Source organism: Tetrahymena thermophila (genome assembly GCF_000189635.1).
Source record: "Tetrahymena thermophila SB210 genomic scaffold scf_8254610, whole genome shotgun sequence".
NCBI lineage: Eukaryota > Ciliophora > Oligohymenophorea > Hymenostomatida > Tetrahymenidae > Tetrahymena > Tetrahymena thermophila.
In genome coordinates this window covers 48,172-70,677 of record NW_002476380.1, presented here as the reverse complement: position 1 = coordinate 70,677, position 22,506 = coordinate 48,172, and the positions used below count along the sequence as shown (strand labels likewise).

General features: G+C 23.4%; 9 protein-coding genes across 9 annotated transcripts; 1 reads left to right on the top strand and 8 right to left on the bottom strand. All coding sequences in view use genetic code 6, as the record gives it.

Annotated features, from left to right (window-relative positions):
- Positions 1-201: 201 nt before the first annotated feature.
- Positions 202-2,235, bottom strand: TTHERM_00334400 (serine/threonine-protein phosphatase 2A 65 kDa regulatory subunit A beta; the record flags this gene model as incomplete). The annotated part of the gene is made up of 3 exons (XM_001017508.1): positions 202-961; positions 1,012-1,612; positions 1,755-2,235. The coding sequence occupies 3 exons, from the start codon at positions 2,233-2,235 to the stop codon at positions 202-204; spliced, it is 1,842 nt and encodes a 613-aa protein (XP_001017508.1).
- Positions 2,236-3,164: 929 nt separating this feature from the next.
- Positions 3,165-3,890, bottom strand: TTHERM_00334390 (hypothetical protein; the record flags this gene model as incomplete). The annotated part of the gene is made up of 1 exon (XM_001017507.1): positions 3,165-3,890. The coding sequence occupies one exon, from the start codon at positions 3,888-3,890 to the stop codon at positions 3,165-3,167; it is 726 nt and encodes a 241-aa protein (XP_001017507.1).
- Positions 3,891-4,448: 558 nt separating this feature from the next.
- Positions 4,449-7,256, bottom strand: TTHERM_00334380 (hypothetical protein; the record flags this gene model as incomplete). Its single annotated transcript, XM_001017506.1, has 1 exon — positions 4,449-7,256. One exon carries the CDS (start codon positions 7,254-7,256, stop codon positions 4,449-4,451), a length of 2,808 nt encoding a protein of 935 aa, XP_001017506.1.
- Positions 7,257-7,733: 477 nt separating this feature from the next.
- TTHERM_00334370 (MORN domain protein) lies at positions 7,734-11,866 on the bottom strand (the record flags this gene model as incomplete). The annotated part of the gene is made up of 8 exons (XM_001017505.2): positions 11,617-11,866; positions 11,289-11,513; positions 11,120-11,230; positions 10,771-11,055; positions 10,576-10,714; positions 10,438-10,525; positions 10,183-10,378; positions 7,734-10,123 (listed from the first exon to the last, which is right to left on the bottom strand). Exons 1-8 carry the CDS (start codon positions 11,735-11,737, stop codon positions 7,734-7,736), a joined length of 3,555 nt encoding a protein of 1,184 aa, XP_001017505.2. The 5' UTR covers positions 11,738-11,866.
- Positions 11,867-12,317: 451 nt separating this feature from the next.
- TTHERM_00334360 (enoyl-(acyl carrier) reductase) lies at positions 12,318-13,844 on the bottom strand (the record flags this gene model as incomplete). The annotated part of the gene is made up of 9 exons (XM_001017504.3): positions 12,318-12,413; positions 12,465-12,599; positions 12,669-12,858; positions 12,926-13,035; positions 13,096-13,144; positions 13,397-13,473; positions 13,529-13,568; positions 13,633-13,714; positions 13,796-13,844. 9 exons carry the CDS (start codon positions 13,842-13,844, stop codon positions 12,318-12,320), a joined length of 828 nt encoding a protein of 275 aa, XP_001017504.1.
- Positions 13,845-14,770: 926 nt separating this feature from the next.
- On the bottom strand, positions 14,771-15,126 carry TTHERM_00334350 (hypothetical protein; the record flags this gene model as incomplete). The annotated part of the gene is made up of 3 exons (XM_001017503.3): positions 14,771-14,832; positions 14,886-15,008; positions 15,063-15,126. The coding sequence occupies 3 exons, from the start codon at positions 15,124-15,126 to the stop codon at positions 14,771-14,773; spliced, it is 249 nt and encodes an 82-aa protein (XP_001017503.2).
- A 507-nt stretch (positions 15,127-15,633) lies between these two features.
- Positions 15,634-16,369, top strand: TTHERM_00334340 (hypothetical protein; the record flags this gene model as incomplete). Its single annotated transcript, XM_001017502.4, has 2 exons — positions 15,634-15,883; positions 16,164-16,369. Exons 1-2 carry the CDS (start codon positions 15,655-15,657, stop codon positions 16,367-16,369), a joined length of 435 nt encoding a protein of 144 aa, XP_001017502.4. The 5' UTR covers positions 15,634-15,654.
- Positions 16,370-17,417: 1,048 nt separating this feature from the next.
- TTHERM_00334330 (hypothetical protein) lies at positions 17,418-19,812 on the bottom strand (the record flags this gene model as incomplete). Its single annotated transcript, XM_001017501.1, has 2 exons — positions 17,418-18,931; positions 19,035-19,812. The coding sequence occupies 2 exons, from the start codon at positions 19,810-19,812 to the stop codon at positions 17,418-17,420; spliced, it is 2,292 nt and encodes a 763-aa protein (XP_001017501.1).
- Positions 19,813-20,862: 1,050 nt separating this feature from the next.
- On the bottom strand, positions 20,863-21,966 carry TTHERM_00334320 (fatty acid desaturase; the record flags this gene model as incomplete). The annotated part of the gene is made up of 1 exon (XM_001017500.3): positions 20,863-21,966. The coding sequence occupies one exon, from the start codon at positions 21,964-21,966 to the stop codon at positions 20,863-20,865; it is 1,104 nt and encodes a 367-aa protein (XP_001017500.1).
- Between the last annotated feature and the right edge of the window lie 540 nt (positions 21,967-22,506).

Sequence of the window (22,506 nt, the reverse complement as noted above, 5' to 3'; positions counted from 1 at the left end):
TATTCTGGAATTTAATATTAATAATAATTTAGACTATAAATACAATTTACACATTTTTTTTATATAATTGATTTAGTTAGAATTTAAAATGATTTTTAATTGAATAATTTGAATTTTTTTTTAAATTGGTTAATTGATAAGTTTTTATTTAAATATTATTTGGAGAAAATCCTTAATTAATTAATTTCTATAAGATATCATTCATTTTTCTTTAAGATCTTGCAATAATTTAATAAGCTTTTTAGAACGATCTCTCACTTCAGTGTCTTCATCTTTTGCTGCCTTTTCGAGCAGCTGTTTATAAGAATTTCTCGTTTCTGCAGAGAATTTTAAAAAAATAATTTCTATAATTTCTAGGCAAACAATTTTAATATTAGGAACTTTATCTTAAAAGCCTATTTTAATGTATTCTTTTATTTCTTTTTATATGTAAGGTTCTTCTAAATATTGCACACTAAATTTTATGCAAAATGGAGCACCTATTCTGGTGAGATAACTTTTATTATTCCAAATATCCATGAATTCTGGTAAGATCTTACTTTGAGTAAACTTTGGTGAGAAATTATTAGCTAGACTTCCAACTGTTTTAGCAGCTTCTAATCTAATTTCAGCAGTAGAATCATTCAAACTATTTTTAATCATCGTAATAAAATCTTAGTCAAATTAATCTTCTGTTAATTTAGCCTCCTATATCAGCCTAGAAATAGTGCTTAACGAGGAGCTTCTTATTCTCCATTTTTTATTTTGAGCAATTGTTTCTAATGAATTCAATATCTTTCTTATAATATTAACACTTAAGTTTTTTTGCAATTAGCCAAAATCTTTTATTTTTTTAAACAATTTGAATTTGGTTTCATTATCACAATCATCTAGCAAGTCAGAAAACACTTCTTCAATTCCAATTAACTGCTCTTTATTCCCTTCTGTAAGTAAATTTATTATCGCCTCTCCTAAATTTTATCTAATTATAATATTATAAAATGCACAAGTACTATATACAATTAATTTTACTTAACTAATAAGCTTTTATCTTTTGTCAAATCTTTGAGCTTTGGCAAAAACAGCTTAGAAAATTGAGGAATGTGGTTGTACAAGTTGACTATATTTTACAAACTTCTATTTTTTAAGTCATTTTCTGCATCCGTATTTAAAAAAGAGAGATATGTAGGCACAATAATCTCATCAAAAATATTTTAACTAAAGCTCTTCTTTATGTCTTCCACGAAGTCCACTATGCTGCCTCTCACTTTAACACTTTTATCATTTATAATTTTTTTAAGAATATCTATAAACTCAGCTTCAGACTTTTCTATACAAACCTGACTAAAAGGAATAAGTGACTCAACCAATGGTATACGCACGTAATCATTTTCATCTTAAAGAAGTTTATCAAAAATTTACAGCAATTAAGACTCAGGGGCTGGAGGAATAAGCTTAGCAAAATCTTTTAATTTCATAGCTACCGTTTTTCTAACCATAGGAGTGCTATCAGAACTCATCTTACTAAATATTTCTATTATTTCTAATTAATATTCCTCATTTAAAGCAATAAATATTTCTGGCATCAACACAATTGCTATTTCTTTTGCTCTAAAATGATCATTTTCCAAAACTATTTATATACATTAATTTTGAATAAATTTGAATGGAACTGATAGTATTTTATTTCATATTATCTTCTAATATGAATTAACAAATGTAATATTAAATAATAAAAGATTTTCTTGTTTTGTGTAAATATTTGAAATGAGTACTTCTATTAATGAAATCCATAAGTAATTTCTCAAAGTATCTTAAATCTATTTTCCTAAAAAGGTCTTTTAAACTGTTTAAAGCAGTCTCTTTTACTTAACCTTCATCATATTTATATAAACAATCAAAAATGATATCCATTAATATGTGAGAACTATAAGTTCCTCCAACTAAATTGACTAAAGATGGGATCAAATTCAAAACTTCTTTCTACATTTCTTCTTCTTCGACCATTAACTAACTCAAAAATGGAATTAAAAGAGCTCTCGTTTTTTCAGGACCTAAAGCAATACTGATTGAAGGTATTTATCTAACACACGATATCCTTTTTTTTAGATTAGCCAACTTCATTTCCTCTAAAAGAATATTAAGAGGGTGATACTATTTAATTGATAAAAACTCATCTGCCTCTTAGTCTTATTGACTTTCAGTCTCTTTTACTTTATTATTTACAACTTAACTCTTTTCTTTAATATCAGCCATATTTTATAAATTATAAAAAATATATTCTTTTTTAATTCCCTTAATTAAATTTTTGAAAACTAATTCAAAATATTTATCGTTTGCATAATTAATAGATCTAACTGTTATTTATAAACTAGACTAAATTAACATGACATGAATTTTGTAAAATTATTTTTTACTTATTTATTAGTCTGAAATAAAATATATTAAATTAAAAATTAAAAAATATTAATATACTTTAAATAAATAATATTTTATTTATTTATTAAGTTATTTTAGAATTTGTTAGTAAAGTTTTGCTTTTAAAAAATAATTATTGAAAAACATAAAAAACTTTTAAATATATTAAATGAGAAATATAAATATTATCATTATATTACTATTTCTATCTTTTCTTGATTTCTTCACATGTGTTATATTAGATTAATTTCTAAGAGTATTCTTTTAAAGCTTGAAGTTATTTGGAAGAAATTTGATTTTTCTAAATATAACTTAATAAATATTTGCTTCTAAACTCTAAAATACCACTAATCAAGGTCAAATCAAAATATATTGCTTTTAATAGGGATTTACATACAAATTTTAAAAATATTTACAAATCTTCTTTAAAAAATTTCAGCGAGAAATAGAAATATTCCTACAATAAAATAAAATAAATAGTTTCTTGATACGTTAACACATATTATTATTTTTGTTAAAAAATATATCAAAAATTGAATTTTTATGGAGAGAAATCTGACATCTCAAAGAATATGAATGAATTAATAAATATGAAATGAAAAAACATATTAATTTATATAAATATATTAATTAATGTTAATAAATTATTTAATTTAGTTGAAAGTAATTGAAAAGTTGTTGATTTTTATTAGTTTTTTTTATTTTAGTTTTATTTATGTCTGTCTAATTTTGTCTTTTTTAATAAGTGTTTGTTTATTTGTTTGTTATCAATTTAATTCGGCTCTCATTTATATTCCTTGATTTTAAATTGAAATTTAGTTAACATTTGATTGCTATGAATAAATCACTGATCTTTCAGGATTGCAACGATATATAAGCTGAGGATGAACCAATGATTAACTTGAGAACTCTAAACAAGTCTTTTCGTAATCTTCATCTGTAGAAATTTTAGTCATTATTTACTTAAAATCTTTTTCAACTAAATTGTTTTCTTCAGGAATTGTATACTCTTTACCCCATAGGTATTGTAAGAAGTCTGTAAATTTTACAAGCTTTATTTAAAGAGTCCCATCATAAGAAGCAGCAAAAACTAAATTTTCAATAGTTGGCATTATTTATTTTAAGTATTCTTAATCTTTCCTAAGAGTAATTAGCTAAGTTTTAAATTGTTTCAATTTTTCAATCTATTCATTTATAGCATTAAGCATATTAATATCATCATTTTTATTGGATATTTTTCTGCAAAAATCTGTTCTTATTTATTCTTAATAATGTTCACTGTGAATATGCTTAGAAAAGTTTAACTTCAACTCGTTTAAGTCAGATTAATTCCTTTACTTCTTTATCTAAATTTGAGTTTATATTTCCATAATTAACACATCTAATTTCTTCTATGCTTCCGTAGGATCACAGTCATAGTCTTGAGGAACACTATAAAAGTAATTCCAGACATAGCAATAGGCGTTATAAATTGGCTCTGTAATATACTGCATTTATTCACTTTTTTTAACTTTATATTTTGTTAATTTGTAATTTATTAAATTAATTATGATAAATTTTAATATCAAAATGAATACTTTATAAAAGTACAATTTTTTCTAATATTTTAAATAGTAAGATTATTGATTAGCTCCTGATAAGAAAAAAGTACACTATCTAATTTTATGTACGTTGTTTTCAAATAGAAAGTTTATTAAAATTAAGATTATTATTATTGTTATGAGTATTATTAAATAGAGAGGGACCTTATCGTAAATCATCAAAAATAAACTTCTATTTTTTTATTGTCTATTTTATAGCTTAAATATTCTAAAATTACTAAAAACGAAGTCTAAAAAATTTTGCCTAGATTGTAATTCAAATGAAAGATTCTCTATATAAATAGTTATATTTACAACAAGTATATATTAGAAAATTGGAGAATTTTTTATTTAATTATTTTTTTAAATTTACATATATATATGAATCAATAAAATGAAATTAGCTCAAATACCTGATAATTTATATATAGAATTTTTTTTGTAATTAGAATTACAAAATAAGTAAATAAATCATGAATTAAGTTTATTTTTTACTTCAGTTTTAATCTTATTGCTTTAATTGTTTTAGTTATCATTTAGTTCTTATATAAATTGTTTAACTGTAACTAATTTATCTGGGTGGAAACCTTGTCCGGCACCATGCCCCATAGTGCTCCCTATTTCTGGTGGACTTAAATGATTATGACTCATTTCTTTAAATGTCTTTTTCATAATTCTCTCTCTTGGGAATTTACCATGACTTCCTAGAGTATGCTTCTACTTATAAATATCGTCAGCCTTAAAATTAGGGGTAAACTAATAATGGTTTCTTGAAGAATCCATAATAGGAGCTCCCCATTCTATAGCTCCTGATATGATTGCTCTATTATATTCATCAGTTGGTCTTTACAATGGGGCTATAACTTCTGATTGATTGTTTTTTCTATTTATTTGTTATTATTAGATTTTAGACTTTTTATTTTTTATACTTTAAATTTCACTGATATTATTTAGAAAAGGCTCTGTATACAAATTTTAATTTTATTTATTTAATGAAACCTCATTTATCAAGGACCTCGAGCTATGCATTTCTTGTAAACCACTCTAAGATAATTGGCTATTATCTTGTTTTTAATTTTTTGGACTTTTATTGTAAAAGTCGCTAAAGTTTTGTTTGAATTTATTTGACATTAAATTAGCAGGATTTTAATTTAGAACTTTTAAAACATATTCATGATCGTCTAAAGCAAGAGTCTGTAAAATTTCCATAGATTGCACACTTATTTTACTTGTGTCAATAGGTTGCAATTTTTTCTAGCTGCTAAAATAGTGTTTCTTCTTGCTAATATTGCTTATATTCAAATTATTTTTAGACATATCATTTGCACTTTAATTACCTATCAGTGACTTTGACATGTTTTAATCGAAATCTTCATTTTGATTGACAGAATCAGTTAACATTTTCTTTTAAAATTATATTTTATTTTAGTTTTATGAGCTATTTTAAGGGCTTATTAATTTAGGACTCATGTTAAGAGGCATTCTTAAATCAAATAAATCTGATTTATTCTTCAAATTTACCATCGACTATGAATGAATTGAGTGCTTACTACTAAGTCTACTTAAATTATGACCTATTTCACTTTCTAAACTTGTATTCAAGCCTCCTACTAATTTATTATAATCATTCTTGGTTAGATTGATATTTCTAACATAATCTTTATCTACTAATTTTGAAATATCAATTGAATTAGCTTAGGTGTTAAAATTTGGACCTTTTTTAACTCTTCCTCCTTCTATGAGAGTGACACCCTTATTTGCTTTAAATGCTTCGAATAGCTCTTGCTGCTAGAAAAATACTGCATCTTTACTTTAAGGATAGTGATTTTCTTTTTTGTTCTTTATAGAAGCATTTACTGTTTGTATTTAGGTTGTTTAGCCTTTTTATAAAGATTTAGCATTAGCTAATATGTTGTCTTTCGATCTAAAAGATTAATTTCTCATTGAGGGGGTTTGTTGATTAGTTAACTAGTCTATTGACATTGTGTCATCTTAATCTATACTTTATTTATTCTTCTTTTTAAGCTATTTTTGAATTGCAGTTTGTTGTGAGTTATAATCAATCACTTGCACTTCTCCCTTAGATATATTATGGTTAATGACTACTGTAGAGTTTGGAAGCTTATCAGTTTTAAGGGGTTAAATGCCTAAAATTTACCCATTAAAATCATAGGCTATTTATTTTTTATTGTTTTCACCTTTTTAAACATTTCTCAGCCTTATTTGTTGTTCTTTTTATTCTTTAAGTCTAAGTGCTTCAAATTCTTCTTTTTATTTTTGAAGCTCTATTTCCCTTTCTTTGAGCAACCTAAGTTGTTCTTCAACCCTATCTACCTCTTCTAATTAACTTAAAAAAATAATCTGAGGATTATGATCCTAAAAGAGAGGAAAGTTATATTTTTAATTAATCTACTCCTCATCCAAACCTAATTATTCCTCTTCTCCAACTTAAATAGATTAAGTTTCTTTGATGTTTGAGAATACAAATTATGATTAATTTGGAGATTATTATTATTGTGATATAAAACTTGTATCGTTTTTTTAATTATTTTTGCTTTTATTTCTTTTTTTATTTCCTTTCTTTGAATTCGAAGGAGAACTTTATTCTATTAATTTATTTATGATATCCTTTCGAGCAATACTTAAAGAATCATCTAATTCATCTACGATTATTTACTTTTTTTCAATTTCAACATTGAAGTTTCTTCTATTTTCTCTATTTGGTGGATCAGGTTCCTCATCTTCTATTAAAAAGTCTTAAAATTTTTATTGATGTAATCCTTTAGGATAATTAAAATAAATGTCTTATTCTTTCAAGTCAAAATCTAAATCATGAACTAACCTCTCTTACTACCATGAAAGCTCAGACAAATATATAATAGAGTTGAAGATATGTTAGCTCATTTTTTAATCTAGATATTTGTTATATAAGGTATTAGTTCCTTTGTTAATAATTTCATTTAGTAAACTCAAAGCAGTGTTTTCAGAATCAGTTAATTCTTTAAAATCATTCCAATCCTTTTCAGATAACATATTTTATGATGTCTCATTCAAAATTTATACTGCTTAATCTTTCTGGACATTTTAATAGCCCATCATTTTAGGAGAACCAGATGCGTCAGTGTTTTAATTTAATGAAAATATTGATTATTTTCTAAAATCATCTTTTTTGCCTAACCCTATAAGTTATTTCTATTTTAAATCATTCTAAGAAATCATCCTACTAGATGAAATCGGTGAGTTTGACTATCTATTTGCATTGATTGATGTTGAACTCATTTTATGATTGACTTTATACAAAAATAAACAATTTATATAAAAGCTTATTTACAAAACTAAATTCAATACAAATTTAATTAACTTGCTATTTTAGAATAATTAAGTTTATTTAAATGCAAGATTGTATGCTTAGATTACTTGTTGACTTTCAAATAATAAAAAAAGTAATCATGATTTTTTTTATTTATTTAAGTGAATATCTGGCTTTTTATCGTTTCATAAAGCTGTTTTAACAAAATATAACAATTACTTACAATTGTGAGCTAAAAATACATTTATAATTGTAGATTTTATAAACAAATTTATTTAAATGAAAAATATAATTTGACTAATTAAAATAAAAATAGAAAAAACAAAATAAATTTTATTCTTAAATGAGTAAATTTAGGAAATATTATTTTTTTAATTTTAGAGTTTCATGATGTTAATTTATTTATTTATTGATTAGTTGAAATTTTATTTGGCAAAATAAGCTTTTCATTAGAAATCGTTATTAGTTTATGGTGACATATTGTAAAAAAATTATTAAGATTTGTAAGGGTAACCAGTTGATTACTATGAATTTTATTGAAAATCTTATCTATCAGTAGCTAAAAACTATGAATTATTTTCATATTAACTTCTTTATGTATTAGGTTTTAAATTTTGAATTTGGCTTTTTCTAAGATAGCTTTATTAAAAGTTTTATACATCCCTTAGAGAGTTTTGTAAGCCTTAAGATAGATTTGGTCCATCTGCATAATCAAAGGTATCATCATCTCTTCTTACTGATTGATTCTCTTGTTATAAACTTTTAATATTGCTTTTTTCTAGGTGGATTTCTTGTATTTTATCAAAAATCTTTTTTTTATTTTGTTTTTAATCTTTTGAAGGAGTATTACTAGATTTGATAATACTATCTTATTCTTTAAGCCTAAATTCATTTTTAAAATATTTACTTTCATTTCTCGATTTCTCAAAGTTTTGATGTTCAATAGGCTTTAGCTTTGAATTTTAATTATTTTCTTGAGTAAATTTTTCAACCAAGGAAAACACATATTTTTCTAAGTATTATTTATTTTCTTGGTCTGACATATCAAGTTAATCTTAATAAATATTAATATTGTTATTACTATTATTATTATCATATTCTATTTCTTGAAGTTTCTTTCCATTTTCTTTATTTTACTATAATTTTTATTGAAGCTTTTAATCTATTATCTTGGAGCTCATCATGTTTCTAGATGAAATATTCTCTTACTAGAAATCATCGTCAACAAATTTCTATGAAGCATTATTTTAAAATATTTTTTAACGCCTTACATTTTAGTTATTAAAATCATTTCCTTAATATTGTTAATTTTGTTGAGAATTTTGTTGTTTTTTATCATTCTTTTATTGGTCTCTTATTAAAATACAAAAATGCTCAACATTATTATCAATATTTTCTTCCTTGTTTCCTATAAAATCGTTTTCCCATACTTTTTATTCTTCGTCATGAGTTATAACTATACCCTTTTACATGGTTTGCTAGTTCCTATTTTTCTATTGAGTATTTATGTCTTTCATATACTCATTTTTTCTATATCTTTACTAACTTAAAGTACTCCTAGCAGAATCATCTCTCAATAATTCTTTATGAGGAGTCATAGAACGAGACTATTAAAATACTTCTTTTTGATAACGAGGGTTATCCTCAAATATTCTTCTTTTCTAACTTCTCTCCATATAGCTTGTATTAATTTTTTTAAATGAAAATAAATCTTTGGAAGGGTCCACTTCTAAACTGAACTCTGTTTCATTTTAATATTAATGCTGAGCAGTATACTACTTTCTTGTTTCTTACATTTTTTAAAACCTTTCATATTACTCCTAAGAAGCATTATATTGCAATTCTTGAGGTTTTTTAATACTAGGGGGTTCAATGTACTTTGACTCTCTTTTCTAAGGTTTAGCAGTCTATCTGATACCTTAAATCACGCTACCTGCTATCAAGTTAGACTTTACTTCATTTTTATTTTCCATCTTAACTGGTGAATCAACAACATTTTCAGAGAAAGATTATTATGATAATTAAACGCCAGATTCATTTTAGATTAAAGTAATCTATTAAACTTAGTTTTGCTACTATTACTGCTACATGTTAACTTATTACTGCTATTGATTTTATAACTGCAATTATTATTGATTTAGCTATTATTGCTGCTATAACTGCTATAAATTTAATTACTACTGCTATTAATTTAACTACTATTGTTATTATATTTATTATTAAGAAAATGATGCTGTTTGCTAGTTTTAAATAATTCCACTTGTATTATTTTGATTGTTTGATAATAAATTTTAATTATTTAAATTTCCTTAAATGCTGTTAGAATTATTTAAGGATATACTTTTTTGTTAATTTTATGTTTAGTTAATCTAAGGTTATGCTAATTAGCTTGTTGGTTGCTAACTTTAATTATTGATTATTTTATTATTTGGGTTATTTTATTGATTTTATGCTGCTACCTAATTTAGAGATTAATTATTAATAACATTTTACTGTTAAATAGTTTGAGAAATTTGAGGAATTTATGAAGGTTATAAAGATTCAGCTAATTTTTCTGTAGTAATATCTAAACTTCTTTGACTAGTAGGAGAAGCAATCTAGGTAAATTACACGTTTGGAGATTGAGAAATATTATTATCCATAAAGTTTCTTGTTGTAAAACTGTTATTTATTCTATTTTACAAATACATGTTATTTATATCACTTTCAAACTATAATTAACCCTTTCCATAAAAATCTTCATAGTTTTTTAATATTTTAAAAACAAGTTTTTCTAAATGCTGCTCTTTCGCATAAAATTTCCTATGAGACTTATGCTGCTCAGATCTTTCTTTTTCTAAAGTAAAAAATAATTTTATTTTTGACTTCATATTTATATTAAAAAAGCAAGCATACTTATTAAGTCAGCACGATATTTATTCTCTGTTTCATAGATCTTTGGTATGTTATCCTCAAAAATAGCATGCATGAAAATCTTTTTTTCAAAATTAAAATAGTATCCTTGCCCATTCAATTGTCCCTTCCTGTAATAGCCATCGTAAATATCTCCGTTATCAAGCACCATCCTTCCATAGCCTTCTAAAATGCCATTCTTTTTAATAAAAAAAGTTATTTATTATTTTAATTGAAAAATTCAAGAAATATTTTTACACAAAATTATCCATAAATAAACCCTTTTTCACATTTAACAAGACCCAATCCCTCTGGGATATTGTTTTCTTCAATGAATCCTATATAACTTTATAATTAATTTGTAATTAAAAAATTGTTTAAAAAAATGCTTCCTACTCCATTCCTTTATCGATGTTTATGTATTTAATGTGCTTTTACTAAGTATTAATATTTCTTTCTAAGAAATATTGCTTGTTTGACTATCTACTCATCCAAAATTTTATATCTTCATAAGGGTCCATAATCTTAGGGTAAACTTTTTAAAAATTATATTTAAGAAATCTGTTAAATAAATTGTGTAAATTTATTTACCCATTCCAGATGAATTCATTTCTAAAGCTTCGGTTTGCTATTTTTCCTTTAGCTCTCCATTTTCATAAATAGAGAGAGACCACTATCTAGAATTTAAATTAAGTTCAAAGCAAACACCATTCAAAGTAGATTGTTTCCAATAACCAATAAATAATTGGTTTTTTAATGGAATATTTAATATTGCAATGCCATGAACCTTATTCTATTTAAACCTCCCATATAAATAACCACCGAAACGGAAGTGCAAAATGCCTTCACCGTGCATTTAATCGTTAGACCATTCACCTAAAAATTTTTTAAATGAATTAAATTTTACAATTTTATTTTTAAAATTAAGTTATTTTTTTACCAATATACATCTCACCTTGATCTTCAATAAATATTCCTAGTCCTTCCTTTTTATAATTCATATCTAAATCTCCTTCATAAATACCATTTATTTACTCAATATATTATGGATCTATATTTTTATTACAAAATAACAAATACAAAATGTTCAAATTTATTTATTTATTTACAGGATGCGCTTTTAGCTATTGATTTTTTAAGGCTCTTTACAGATTGTTGCCTATTATAACTCTCGTTTTATTGGTACTTTCCAGCTTTTTTATCTCTCCTTTCTTGAGGTAACTATTATATCTTATCACTGGTTATCCATGATTCATACAATTTTTATTTTTAGTACTCATATAAATAATTCCCTAGATTTAAATTTAGCTGCTTTTAGGCATACATAAACTCATCTAAATATTTATAAAATATTTCGAAAGATAAATAAATAGTTTCATAGTAAAATATTTATTTATTAAGATACAAATTTTTAACAATAATTATTTATTAAAATACCTTTTTGCGAAAAGCCTTATTTTTCCCTCAACTTATTGAAAGAGTACTCAAAATAAGTTTTGTTATTTAAAGAAGATAGATTATGCTGCTATGAAATATTTTAAAATGACTAATTGTTCATAATATTTTTCTTTATTCCCCCTTTTAAGTATTTTTAATTCTTCAAAAGTTGTGTTTACAAAATTTATAATGATTTTTGGCAAAATATTATTTATTTATTTGATCTAAAAATTAATCGATTTTAGCCAAATTTCAATTTCTAATGGAAAAATAGTCAATTATTAATAATGTTAAACGGTCACAATTTTTTTAATTAAGTTGTTTTCATTTTGAGAAAGAAATAAATAAATACTATCTCTATCTATATCCATACAATTATACAAAATAATTAATTAGTATTTAATAAATTTTTATTTTATAAATTTTTAATTCTATTTGAATTACTTTTAACTTCTTCTTTCATTCAAATAATTGATGTGTTTGTTATCTTGTTGATTTTTATTTTATTTTAGCTTTTTCAAAATTAACTTTTTTTTTTTTTGAATTTTAGCTTTTAATTTAAAATAAATAAATATTTATAAATTTATTTTTGAAAACTCAATTTAAAATGCATAAACATAAAGATATGGACAATACAAGCAATAAACTTTTAAATAAAATTTATCTTTTAACTTTGCTCATCAACTTATATTTGTTAATCTTCATAGTTTAGCAAATTTCTTTAATTTATTATCAACATAATCTGGGAAGAATGGTCTAATATATGCAGCAAGGTAAGCTTAACGTGGGAAGAATACCTATTTTCATACTTCTTAATTAACTTTTTTAAATAAATAAATAAAAATTACTTTTCTTGCTCTTTTATCAGCTGCAAGAATGATAGTATCAGCACATTATTCAACACTCATTCTATTGTCAGTTTCATTCATTTCTTCTGTTTTATATTTTTGCAAGAGATCATGATCTCTCATATTAGTTTTTACCTTAGAAAATCCATGATAAAAAAAATATAAAATTACATGCATAATAACTCATTAAAAATAATTAATTACTGATGGAGGACAAACTATAGTAATTGCTATATCTTTATTTTCTAGTTCTATTCTCAAAGATTCAAAGAAGCCAGTTACAGCGAATTTGCTGCTACAATATGCAGTACGGAAAGGAAGTCCAATCTCACCGGAAAGAGAAGATAAAACAAGTATTTGACCTTTAGTTTTTTATAAATATGGTAAAGCATACCTAGATTTTTATAAAGAAGATAGATTGGTTTTTAATAATTTTAAGTAAACAATTAATATTTAATTACTTTGTAGGATAAACACATCCATAAAAGTTGGTTTCCATTACTTTCTTAAAAGAACTTAAATCTGGGAGTTCCACAAATTTACTATGAGCATTAACACCAGCATTTAAAACCTAAAAATAATAATTAATATTCAATCTCAAATTGCTTTATTTTAATTTATTTTAAATTACTAAGATATCGATTTTTGAAAAATGCTTAATACATTCTTAGATCATTCTCCTATTTTTAAAATGTAAAACAAAACAGTTAGCTATGAAATTAGCTAGCTAAGCATAAATTTTTATATAATTTAATTCTATTTTTTTATATCTTTAATTATTTAGCATTTTTAGAAAATTCTAGCTTTTATTCTAAAGATTTGAATGAATATCTCGCTCATCTTTGTTTATAATTTGAATCTTTTAAGAAAGTAGAAAATATACTTTTATTATTCATGCATAACTTTTTTATTTATATAATTCAATCTATTACTTGCAATCCTCTTCATTAGAAACATCCATTTAGCATATCTCAGCTTTACCTCCTAAATGATTGCATAAGCTTTACACCTAAGAATAATTATTTTGGTGAATTCAAACTATATCTCTTAATTTTTTAATTTACATTTTTCAATAATTCGACATTTCTGGCACACAAAAGCAGTCTAAATTTAAATTAAAATAATAAACAACTTCATCAAACTAAAATATTTAATAAAATAATTCAACCTGCATTATCTAGATGCATATCTTAATGCTAGTTCCTTTCCTATTCCCTATGATGCTCCTGTAATTAATACTACTGAACCCGCTATTTATAATGCAAATGTAAGAACATTAGATATTAATTTATTTGATTTTTAATTCAGCAAATATAAAAATAAATAAGTACACTTAAACTTGTTGGGCATTATTTATAAAACTGCTAAATTATTTCCCATTTTAAACTATAGCTTATTTTTAGATGTAGTATTTAAGTTTGTATTATACTTTAATATTATTTTTAATCAAAATTAATGACAAGATTTGTTTTAATCAAAAAATTGATGTATTTATTTATTACTTTCAACTGTTTTTATATCTCAAATTTGACAATGCATCAGATTACGTATATCAATAACAAACTCATGTAACAATTATGATATGTTTAATATTTAATACTGTCAATTACTTATTGTCAAAGTTTTAAATTAATTAATAATATTCTCAAATTAACATTTACCTAAAAGAAATTTAAAAATAGATAATCAATTTAAAATTTATTTCAACTGTAAATAAATTTAATCTAAATTTCGATAATAAAATCATATCAATTTAAATTAGAGTACTTCATTAATTAGAAATAATTAAATAAATTATTTAAAATTGTCTAAAAATTGTTTAATTTTATTATTAATAATTAGTTAGTTCTATTTCTTAAAATATTACTTAAATGTGTAATTAATCAGTCGTCTATCATCAATTTTATAAAGTTTAATTACTAATTTAGTTTATTAAGTAATTGATTTAATATTCAAAATGCAAAATAAATTAATCAATTTGTAATTTTATTTTAATTTTTAAAAGCCATCAGCTTTTTAGAAATACAATTTTTTAAAAATAACTTAAGAAAAATAAAAAAATATTTTACAATATGCAATTATTTATATAAGAAATTGTTTATAAACAATATGCCAATTTATCTGATAAAAAATATAATTTAAACCAAAATTAGAAAAGTAGAATAAAACTTTTGAAATATAATATTGAAATTTTGTAACATTTAATTGAAAATAATTAATAATATTTATATGTTTTTTTTAAATTAATATTTATTTTATTTTTCTTTATTTATGAGTTAAAAATTGCTATTGAATATCATTTTAGGTCAGTTTTGTATATCTCCTTTGTTTAAAATATCTAAAATTTTTATTGTCTTAAATTTCTTTGCTTTTTTTTATAAAATTTATAAATATTAAAATGAAATAATTAATAAATTTTACCTTCGCTTTTATTAGAATTTTCATTTATCTCCATTTCATTACTTCCTTTAGAGTAGTCTTAAATTTAGTTAAATTATTATAACAAATCATCTATATAATTTTATGTAGACCAATCGATGTTTTCTAAATAATTGATTGATATTCTTACAATTAAATTATTATTTATTTAATGCTTACTTTTTAAGTGGATAAAAGGAGCTTTTTTATCTGCTTAGTCTATGATCTCTTCTTCCATTTTCATTTTTAACTATTATAAATAAATCTTTTTGGATAAAACTTATTCTTGTTGAAGTGTTTATTTTGGCTTTAAAAATATTGTGTAGCAAAAATAAATTATAATATTTAATAGCAGCGAAATACAGTTTATAGATTTTTGAAAAATATAAAGCAAATAAATATATAGATAGCTTGCGAACTAATGAAAATTATTAGTGATTTTGTTTTAAGATATCTTCAAAAACATAAAATAAGCAAGCTAATCGCTATATATTTATTACAAGATAAAATGAATTAGGATTGTTTGCAAATATCATCAATTAAACAAGCAAAAACAATATTTTAAATGATTGAATAAATGAATGCATTCATTTATTTGTTTTTTCAATAGAGTTGATTAATTCATAATAAAAATGTATGAAAGAAGATTGAAAAAATGGATTCATGATATAAGAACTAAAAAGATGAACTAAGTATTTGATCAATTAATTAATTTATTAATATGAATGAATAAAGAAAATAAAAAATATGCTCTTAAATACATACAAATAATATGAAAAGTTAAGAGAAAATTTTTATTAAGAAAATATAATCTTTAGCTTAATCAAATTATTTAATAAAATCAAATCAATTGAAAAGATATTAAATAGAAGTAAAAATGGAATTTTCAAACGCTTTACTTAGCTAGACCAAATTACCTGGTTAACAATATGATTACAAGAGATGCTTTTAAGCTTCTAATACCCATTTCGAATGTTTAGACTCAATTAGAGATGCCTATGGTTGATAAATATTTTTAACTTTATCCTTTTAAAGCATACAAATAGCTATCATCCAAATAATCGCATTCATATTAATAAAAATGCGATTTAACACAAAAATGGCATAGAATATTTATTTTAAATTAATTGGATGCGAATTCTTAGGAAAAAGCAGAACAAAAATAAATTAAAGATTTTAAATATAAAAAATACCTCGAAAACCTAAATAAATTTTCAATATTTAAACATAATTGCACCTATAAAGTATATTTTCTGACATCTTTTATTTTTTAATAAAAAGATAATCATCACAAGTGCCCTTAAACTTACTAAGCTTGGTAATCAAGCTGTGACGTTGGTATTAGAAGATATTAAATGGATAACAGAGAGTAATAAAAAAAAGATCAATTGTTATACTCAAAGGAGCAACTTAAGAATTATAACGCTGCTAAAAATAAGGAAGCTTATGGTATTACTGCTCCTAAGAATTTGAGTTTCGCCTTTTGATTGAAATCAATAAGCAAGCATATTCTAATGTTTTATGGTAGGGGTATATTTTTCTTGCAATTTCTATTAAAGAATGCAAGCAAAGTCGCTATCAGAAACAAATAAATGTCATTTACAAATTATTAAAGGATCTTTCTATGACTAATGATACTATATTCATCTTCATTATTAAAATTAATCTCTAATACAAGCTTTATTAGGTGATTTTAGTATTCATAGAAGTACGAAGGACTTGTTAATAACTTATCAACGATAATGTATCTTTATAAATGCATCTTCTGCATATAAGATAGCTTATAAATAAAATTTCAATTCCAAAACTAAAGTTTCTTATTATTATTATTATAAATTTATTGATTTTAAAATTTAACAATAAATATTTATTCTTTAAGATATCATCTATCTATCTATCCATTTCATCTAACTATTTATCTATTCACCAACCAATAAGTCAATTAATATATATGATAGCCATGGATAATATAAAATTAAAAATCCTTAAAATACAATCATATTGGTTTATTAATAAAATATGAATACTTCTCTAAGTAAACACAATTTTTTCAAACATATTTTATGAGTTTAATCACTTAAAAGTAGTAAAGATAGATTTTATTTTCAACAAACAACAAATTAACTTTATTTTAAAGATAAAATTAACATATAAAAATTTTATGGTTAAGATATTAATTAATTCATTTTTAACAAAAAAATTAGATATGTTTTATCACTTTATTTTTTAGATTGAAAATAATTTTAAAAATAAACAATTTTTTACTAAAATTTTATTTTTTTTATTTGATAAATAACAAAGCCCATTTGTTTTGAAGAATTATTTTTTTTAATTTTAATTTGATTATTTTTTAATTTTTATAAATAAAATTAATTTAAAAAAAAAATTGAAATTTTGATATATAAGTGTAAAAATATACTAAAAGAAAATGAATAAATAATAATATAAAACAAAAATGAACAGGCTATTATTTTTATATGCCTAAAAATAGTTTTAAATTAATATAAACTACTTATTTTATTTATAATAATGTAATCAATAATTAGCTATTTACAGTGTTTTTGGCTTATAATTTCTTCTAAGGAAATTTTTGAATTTATGCTCAACATTTTACTCTACTTCTCTAATACTTGTAATTTTAGGATCTTCGTATCTTTCTTAAGTTGATTTATATTATTATTTAGCTTCCAACAACTGTTACATTAATTTCTGCTTTTCTTCTTTATATGTAACTTCTGCTTCTTTCATTGTGCTTATAAATTGCTTTATAGTCTCTTGTTAGCTTTCAATATTTGACAAAAATATATTCTTTTTTTCAATTGTAAATCTTGTACTTTTAGGAGTGTACAAGCTGCTCAGTCTTTTAATTTCACTTTATTTAGGTGATCTCTCTGCCATTATTTTAACTAAATTAGATACTTCATCAGTCAAACCTCCCAAACTTTTTTTCCTGCCTTTTAAGGGTGTCTGATCACTATCACTAGTAAATGCATTTGGAGTTTATTCAGTTTATGAAGAATATCTTTAGTTTTTTTATTAGAGAGTTATTTTATCAATTGAATTTTTATTCATACGGCTATTTAATTTCTATTTGACTTAATTAAATGGATTTTTATCAAAAAAACTATCAATTCTGCTATGTCTCAAAGCATTCTGAGATGTGTTAACAAGAGAAGATCTTGAAAATTCAGATAATTTATCTCTAGCAACTTTTTCTTTAAAATTTTCTTAAGTTTAAGCTTATCTTTAACCCTTAGCATGGTTTAAATTTTGTTGGTTATTGTTTATCTGCAACAATGGTATAGTTATTTTTTCAGTCTCTCTTGCAGTAGAGAGTGTGCTTATATTCTTGTATGAATTTTAAATTGAAGGACTTATTGCTAAATTGTTAATTAATTTTTGTGCTTTTTCTTGTTCTTCTTATTAATCATCGTAGTCTACTTTTTCCTCTTAAATTTCTCCGCTAGGAATGTAAGTCTTATTTATGCTACTTTAGTTTAGCCTAGTCATAGAGTTATAACTTGTCATTGCATTTTGATTGTACCTTCTTTGATTCAACTTATTAAACGAGCTTTATGTAATATCAGGCTATTGAGTAATAAAATTTGTTTTTAAAGGAGTGTTTGTGCTTGATCTTGATTAGAAAATGGGAAGTTTTTATTCTTTTTATTGCTGATTTTAGATATTTTAGACTTTTGTTGCTGATATAGTTTGACTAAAGAAGTTATTTTTATTTTAAACTGGGCTTGTTAAATCATTTTATTCTGGTTGCTGCTTTTCTTGGTTTTTATCAATAATGTTTTCCTGAATATCTAAAAATAACTTATCCTTTTAACTAATAAGGCCCAGCTTTTAACGATATATTCTTTGGCTCTCCTTCAAAGCTTTATTTATTGTCTTTTGGGTGTTTTTGTGATATTCATCAAAATATCCTTGATTTGGTACTGCTTTTTCGTTCCCACCATTAATATCATATTTAGAGAGTTTTATTAGTTCCCTCAATTGTTTTTCTTTCTCTTCTTGCTTTTTTCTTTCAAGCTCAGCATGCTCTATATTTTAAATTTTATTAATTGTAATACAATTGTAATTTATGAATGTTTAATTATTTTTATATAGTTGAAATTGCAATAAAATATATTTATTATTAATTACACTCCTTTAGGGATATTAATCTTTTCTAATGCTCAAAAACTGATTCTAAATTAGAATAAAATTCGTTAGTATCATCTTTTAGTTCTATTTGGTTTACGGTTTGAGTGTGTTTTTAAATATAATCCTTTAAAGACTCAGTTATTGCTTAAGTGCTATCGTATATTTTCATGTTTTTTGATTTTGTTTATAAATATTTTTTAGACCTTCTCAACAATTCTTTAGCTTATTTCGCTCCCTTGACCCCACCTAAATTATTCTGTTCTGCTTATTCATCTATAACTTCATATTCTCCAAACTGCATTTGATATTTGCTTGAAGTGTCTTTCAGTTCTTTATTAAGCTGCTATATTTTATCTCTAATTTTTAAAACTTCTAAGCTACTTTTAAATCCTTTTTAGAAAGCTAAATTCATAGATTAGATCTCTTGTCTTGTGTCAACAAATGTATCCAGCTGCCTAAATTCGTGCATCATTTTTCGGAAATTAAGATCTCCATCTCTTTTACGCAGTTTTAAACGATCTTATAGTTTTTCATATATAAAATGTACTTTGTAGGCTTTTTGGAGTTTTTCTGAAGAAGCTTATTCAATCCCATTCTCCATAAAATTTTATTTGCTATTAGACTCTAAAAAATTTATTCTTTTTTGATGAAATTTTGTAGGAGATTAGCTCTCTGACATTAAAATCTAATCATTTGTGTTAAAAGAATAGTTGGCCTTAGATAGCTACTAATGTAGTCTACTATTAGATAAACTTTTATCATCTTAAATTTAATCCATTATTATAATAAACTAAATATGTTAGTTAATTTACAATAATTTATAGTTTCTACAATTTTTGACAAATTGAAATATTTATTTGATAAAAAATTAAGTGAATAAAATATTGGAGTATATTATTTTTATAAAATTATTAATGCTTGATTATATATTAGCCATCAACAATATATAAACATAAATGACATTAATAATTGCAATTTTAATATTTTTAAATACTAAAAAAACTGAAATATTTGTGTAGATAATTTAAAATATATTTTAATATATTAAAAATAATAATTTAAATCATTAAATTCTAATTAATTTAAAAAATTAAAATTTTGATTTGTTCTTAAAAATATATATATAATTTAAACATTAAATTATGTTTTATTTAACACTGTAAAAGTTGATGAATTAAGGTAATAACTATTTCTAATATATTTTTATTATTTCTTAAAAATATAAATAAATTTAAAAAGAAATTAGGAATATATTTTAATTTATTATAAATAGTTTTACTAAGTATAATTTAATTTAAGCTCTTATATGTGTTATCATTAAATTAATTCTTAAATATTTTAAATTTTTTGGTTAGTCAAATAATTTTCAATTACTAAAAATTATTATTTTAAATTTATAAGTTTTATCAAATAATAAATTTTAATATAAAATGTGGCTGACTGACACACATAAAAAGTTGAAAGTTTGGATATTGAAAATAAGCCATTTATTATATTTTTAAATAAAATTGATCTATTTTAATTATATTTTTCACAGAACATTACAATTTATCGATTTATTGACATTGCTTAAATTTAAGTTTTAGTATTTTTTGAGATTATTTTTCATAAAAAGATCTGGTTTTATATTCACAAATATTGCAAGTTTTAACACTTCAAAAAAATATATATTCATAGGTAAACTACAATAAATGCTTTAAAATTTTATTAATTAAAGGTAATTTAGTTTTCTTAAGGAATATTAGACTATCAAACTATTTATTTATTTAGTTCTCAAATTCTAACTAAAGTTAGGATTTTATATCTAAATAAATAATACCTTGTAATTTCAATCTTTCTTTTTCAATTTTGTTTCAGAAGTGTCAATTCTAGCAAATGGTCCCAAATCATCATCGAAGAGATAGGCAAGTCCTACTCTGAGATAGCTAGTGTGAACGGGAATGTTTTCATAAAATTCAGGAGCCATAGCTCTAACCTTTGGGAGGAGTCTCCAAGGAACTTAGGGGAAATCGTGATGTTCAATGTGATAACCAAGATTGAGGTTAAAGAAGTTAGCGATACCAATATAATCATAACTTTCTTATCCCTTAACAAATTCATAGTGCTCTGCAATAGTGTGCATAGCCATAGGATGTAATCCCATACTTATAAATCCTGATAAAGCAAGATAAAGGAGGGCAAAAGGTCCCATAAAATAATATACACTGAAGTTAGTGCTCATAATTAATACTAAATTAAAAATTTCAAGAGGTCCTAAACCCTTAGGAGCAATGTAAAATGGACGGACAGCGTAGAACAAAGGATGTAAGGAAATGAAAATAATTTTCTTCCATGGGCGATTAAATGTTCTGATTTCCCAATCAGTTGGAAGATCAGTATCACGCTTTGGATCACCCATAGCAAGATGATGTTCACGGTGATAATGTTGGAATGTCATAGCTGAGGGAATGCAAGTAGGTACATTAGAGAGGAAAGCAAATATACGATTTAAAATCACGCTATCAAAAGCTGTAAGATGAGTCAAATCATGAACTAAAGCTTGCATGGTATGATTGAGAGTAGCTCCTACAACATACATGTATGTTAGATATACAGGCCAACTTGCGTGTTAAATGTAGTAAGCACTAATCAATTAAAACACAACAATAGCGACAGTGATATAAGCGCTGATTGGGTCTTTGACAAATAAGTTCTTTATTTAAGGGTATTTTTCAAGGATAGCACGTCTTCTCAAAGTATGAGGTTCCTCATGAGGCATAATGTGGAAGTATTCTTTGCTTTTTTCAAAGTGGTAGTCTTCGTATACATTGAGATCCTTTTGGTGTTTTTAAGTAGGATTCTTTTCAACACATTCCCAAAGAACTGGAGTAGACTTATCAGCTACGTACTGCTTTTCTTGCTTTGTCTATTTCTCTTATTCAGCAACTGTCATTTTACCTATATCTTCTTTTTTAAAAATTTTTAAAATAGTGTAATTATTTTAAATAATAATAATGATAATATCTTCTGTTGACTATAATAATTATTTCTATTTGTTAAAATAGCTTGCGTATCTTAAACAAATTTCTTAAAAAATTTGGGAGATAACAAAAAAAGCTCTTTAAATGATGATTTTGGTTTTTTTTCTTGATCTTTTTTCCCCAGAAATAAATTTCAATTTTTTAAACAAAAAAAAGTATAGATCTAAATAGAACGCTGATCAAAAAAGCTAGATTTAGGTTATGCTTAACTTTCTTTTAATAATATTATTAAACTGTAAAACTCAATTTTGAAATTTTTCTCGAGGCAATTTTACCACAAATCAATAAGATAAAATACATATATTCCTTTTAATATATTATCTGAAAATTTAAAAAATATGGAATAAATTAATTAAAAGTAAGGGTAATTTCTAATCTATAGTTATCAGGCTTCTATTCCAATAAAAAATTATCTTTAATGGTATAGGTTAGCTTGTTAAATAAAAAATATA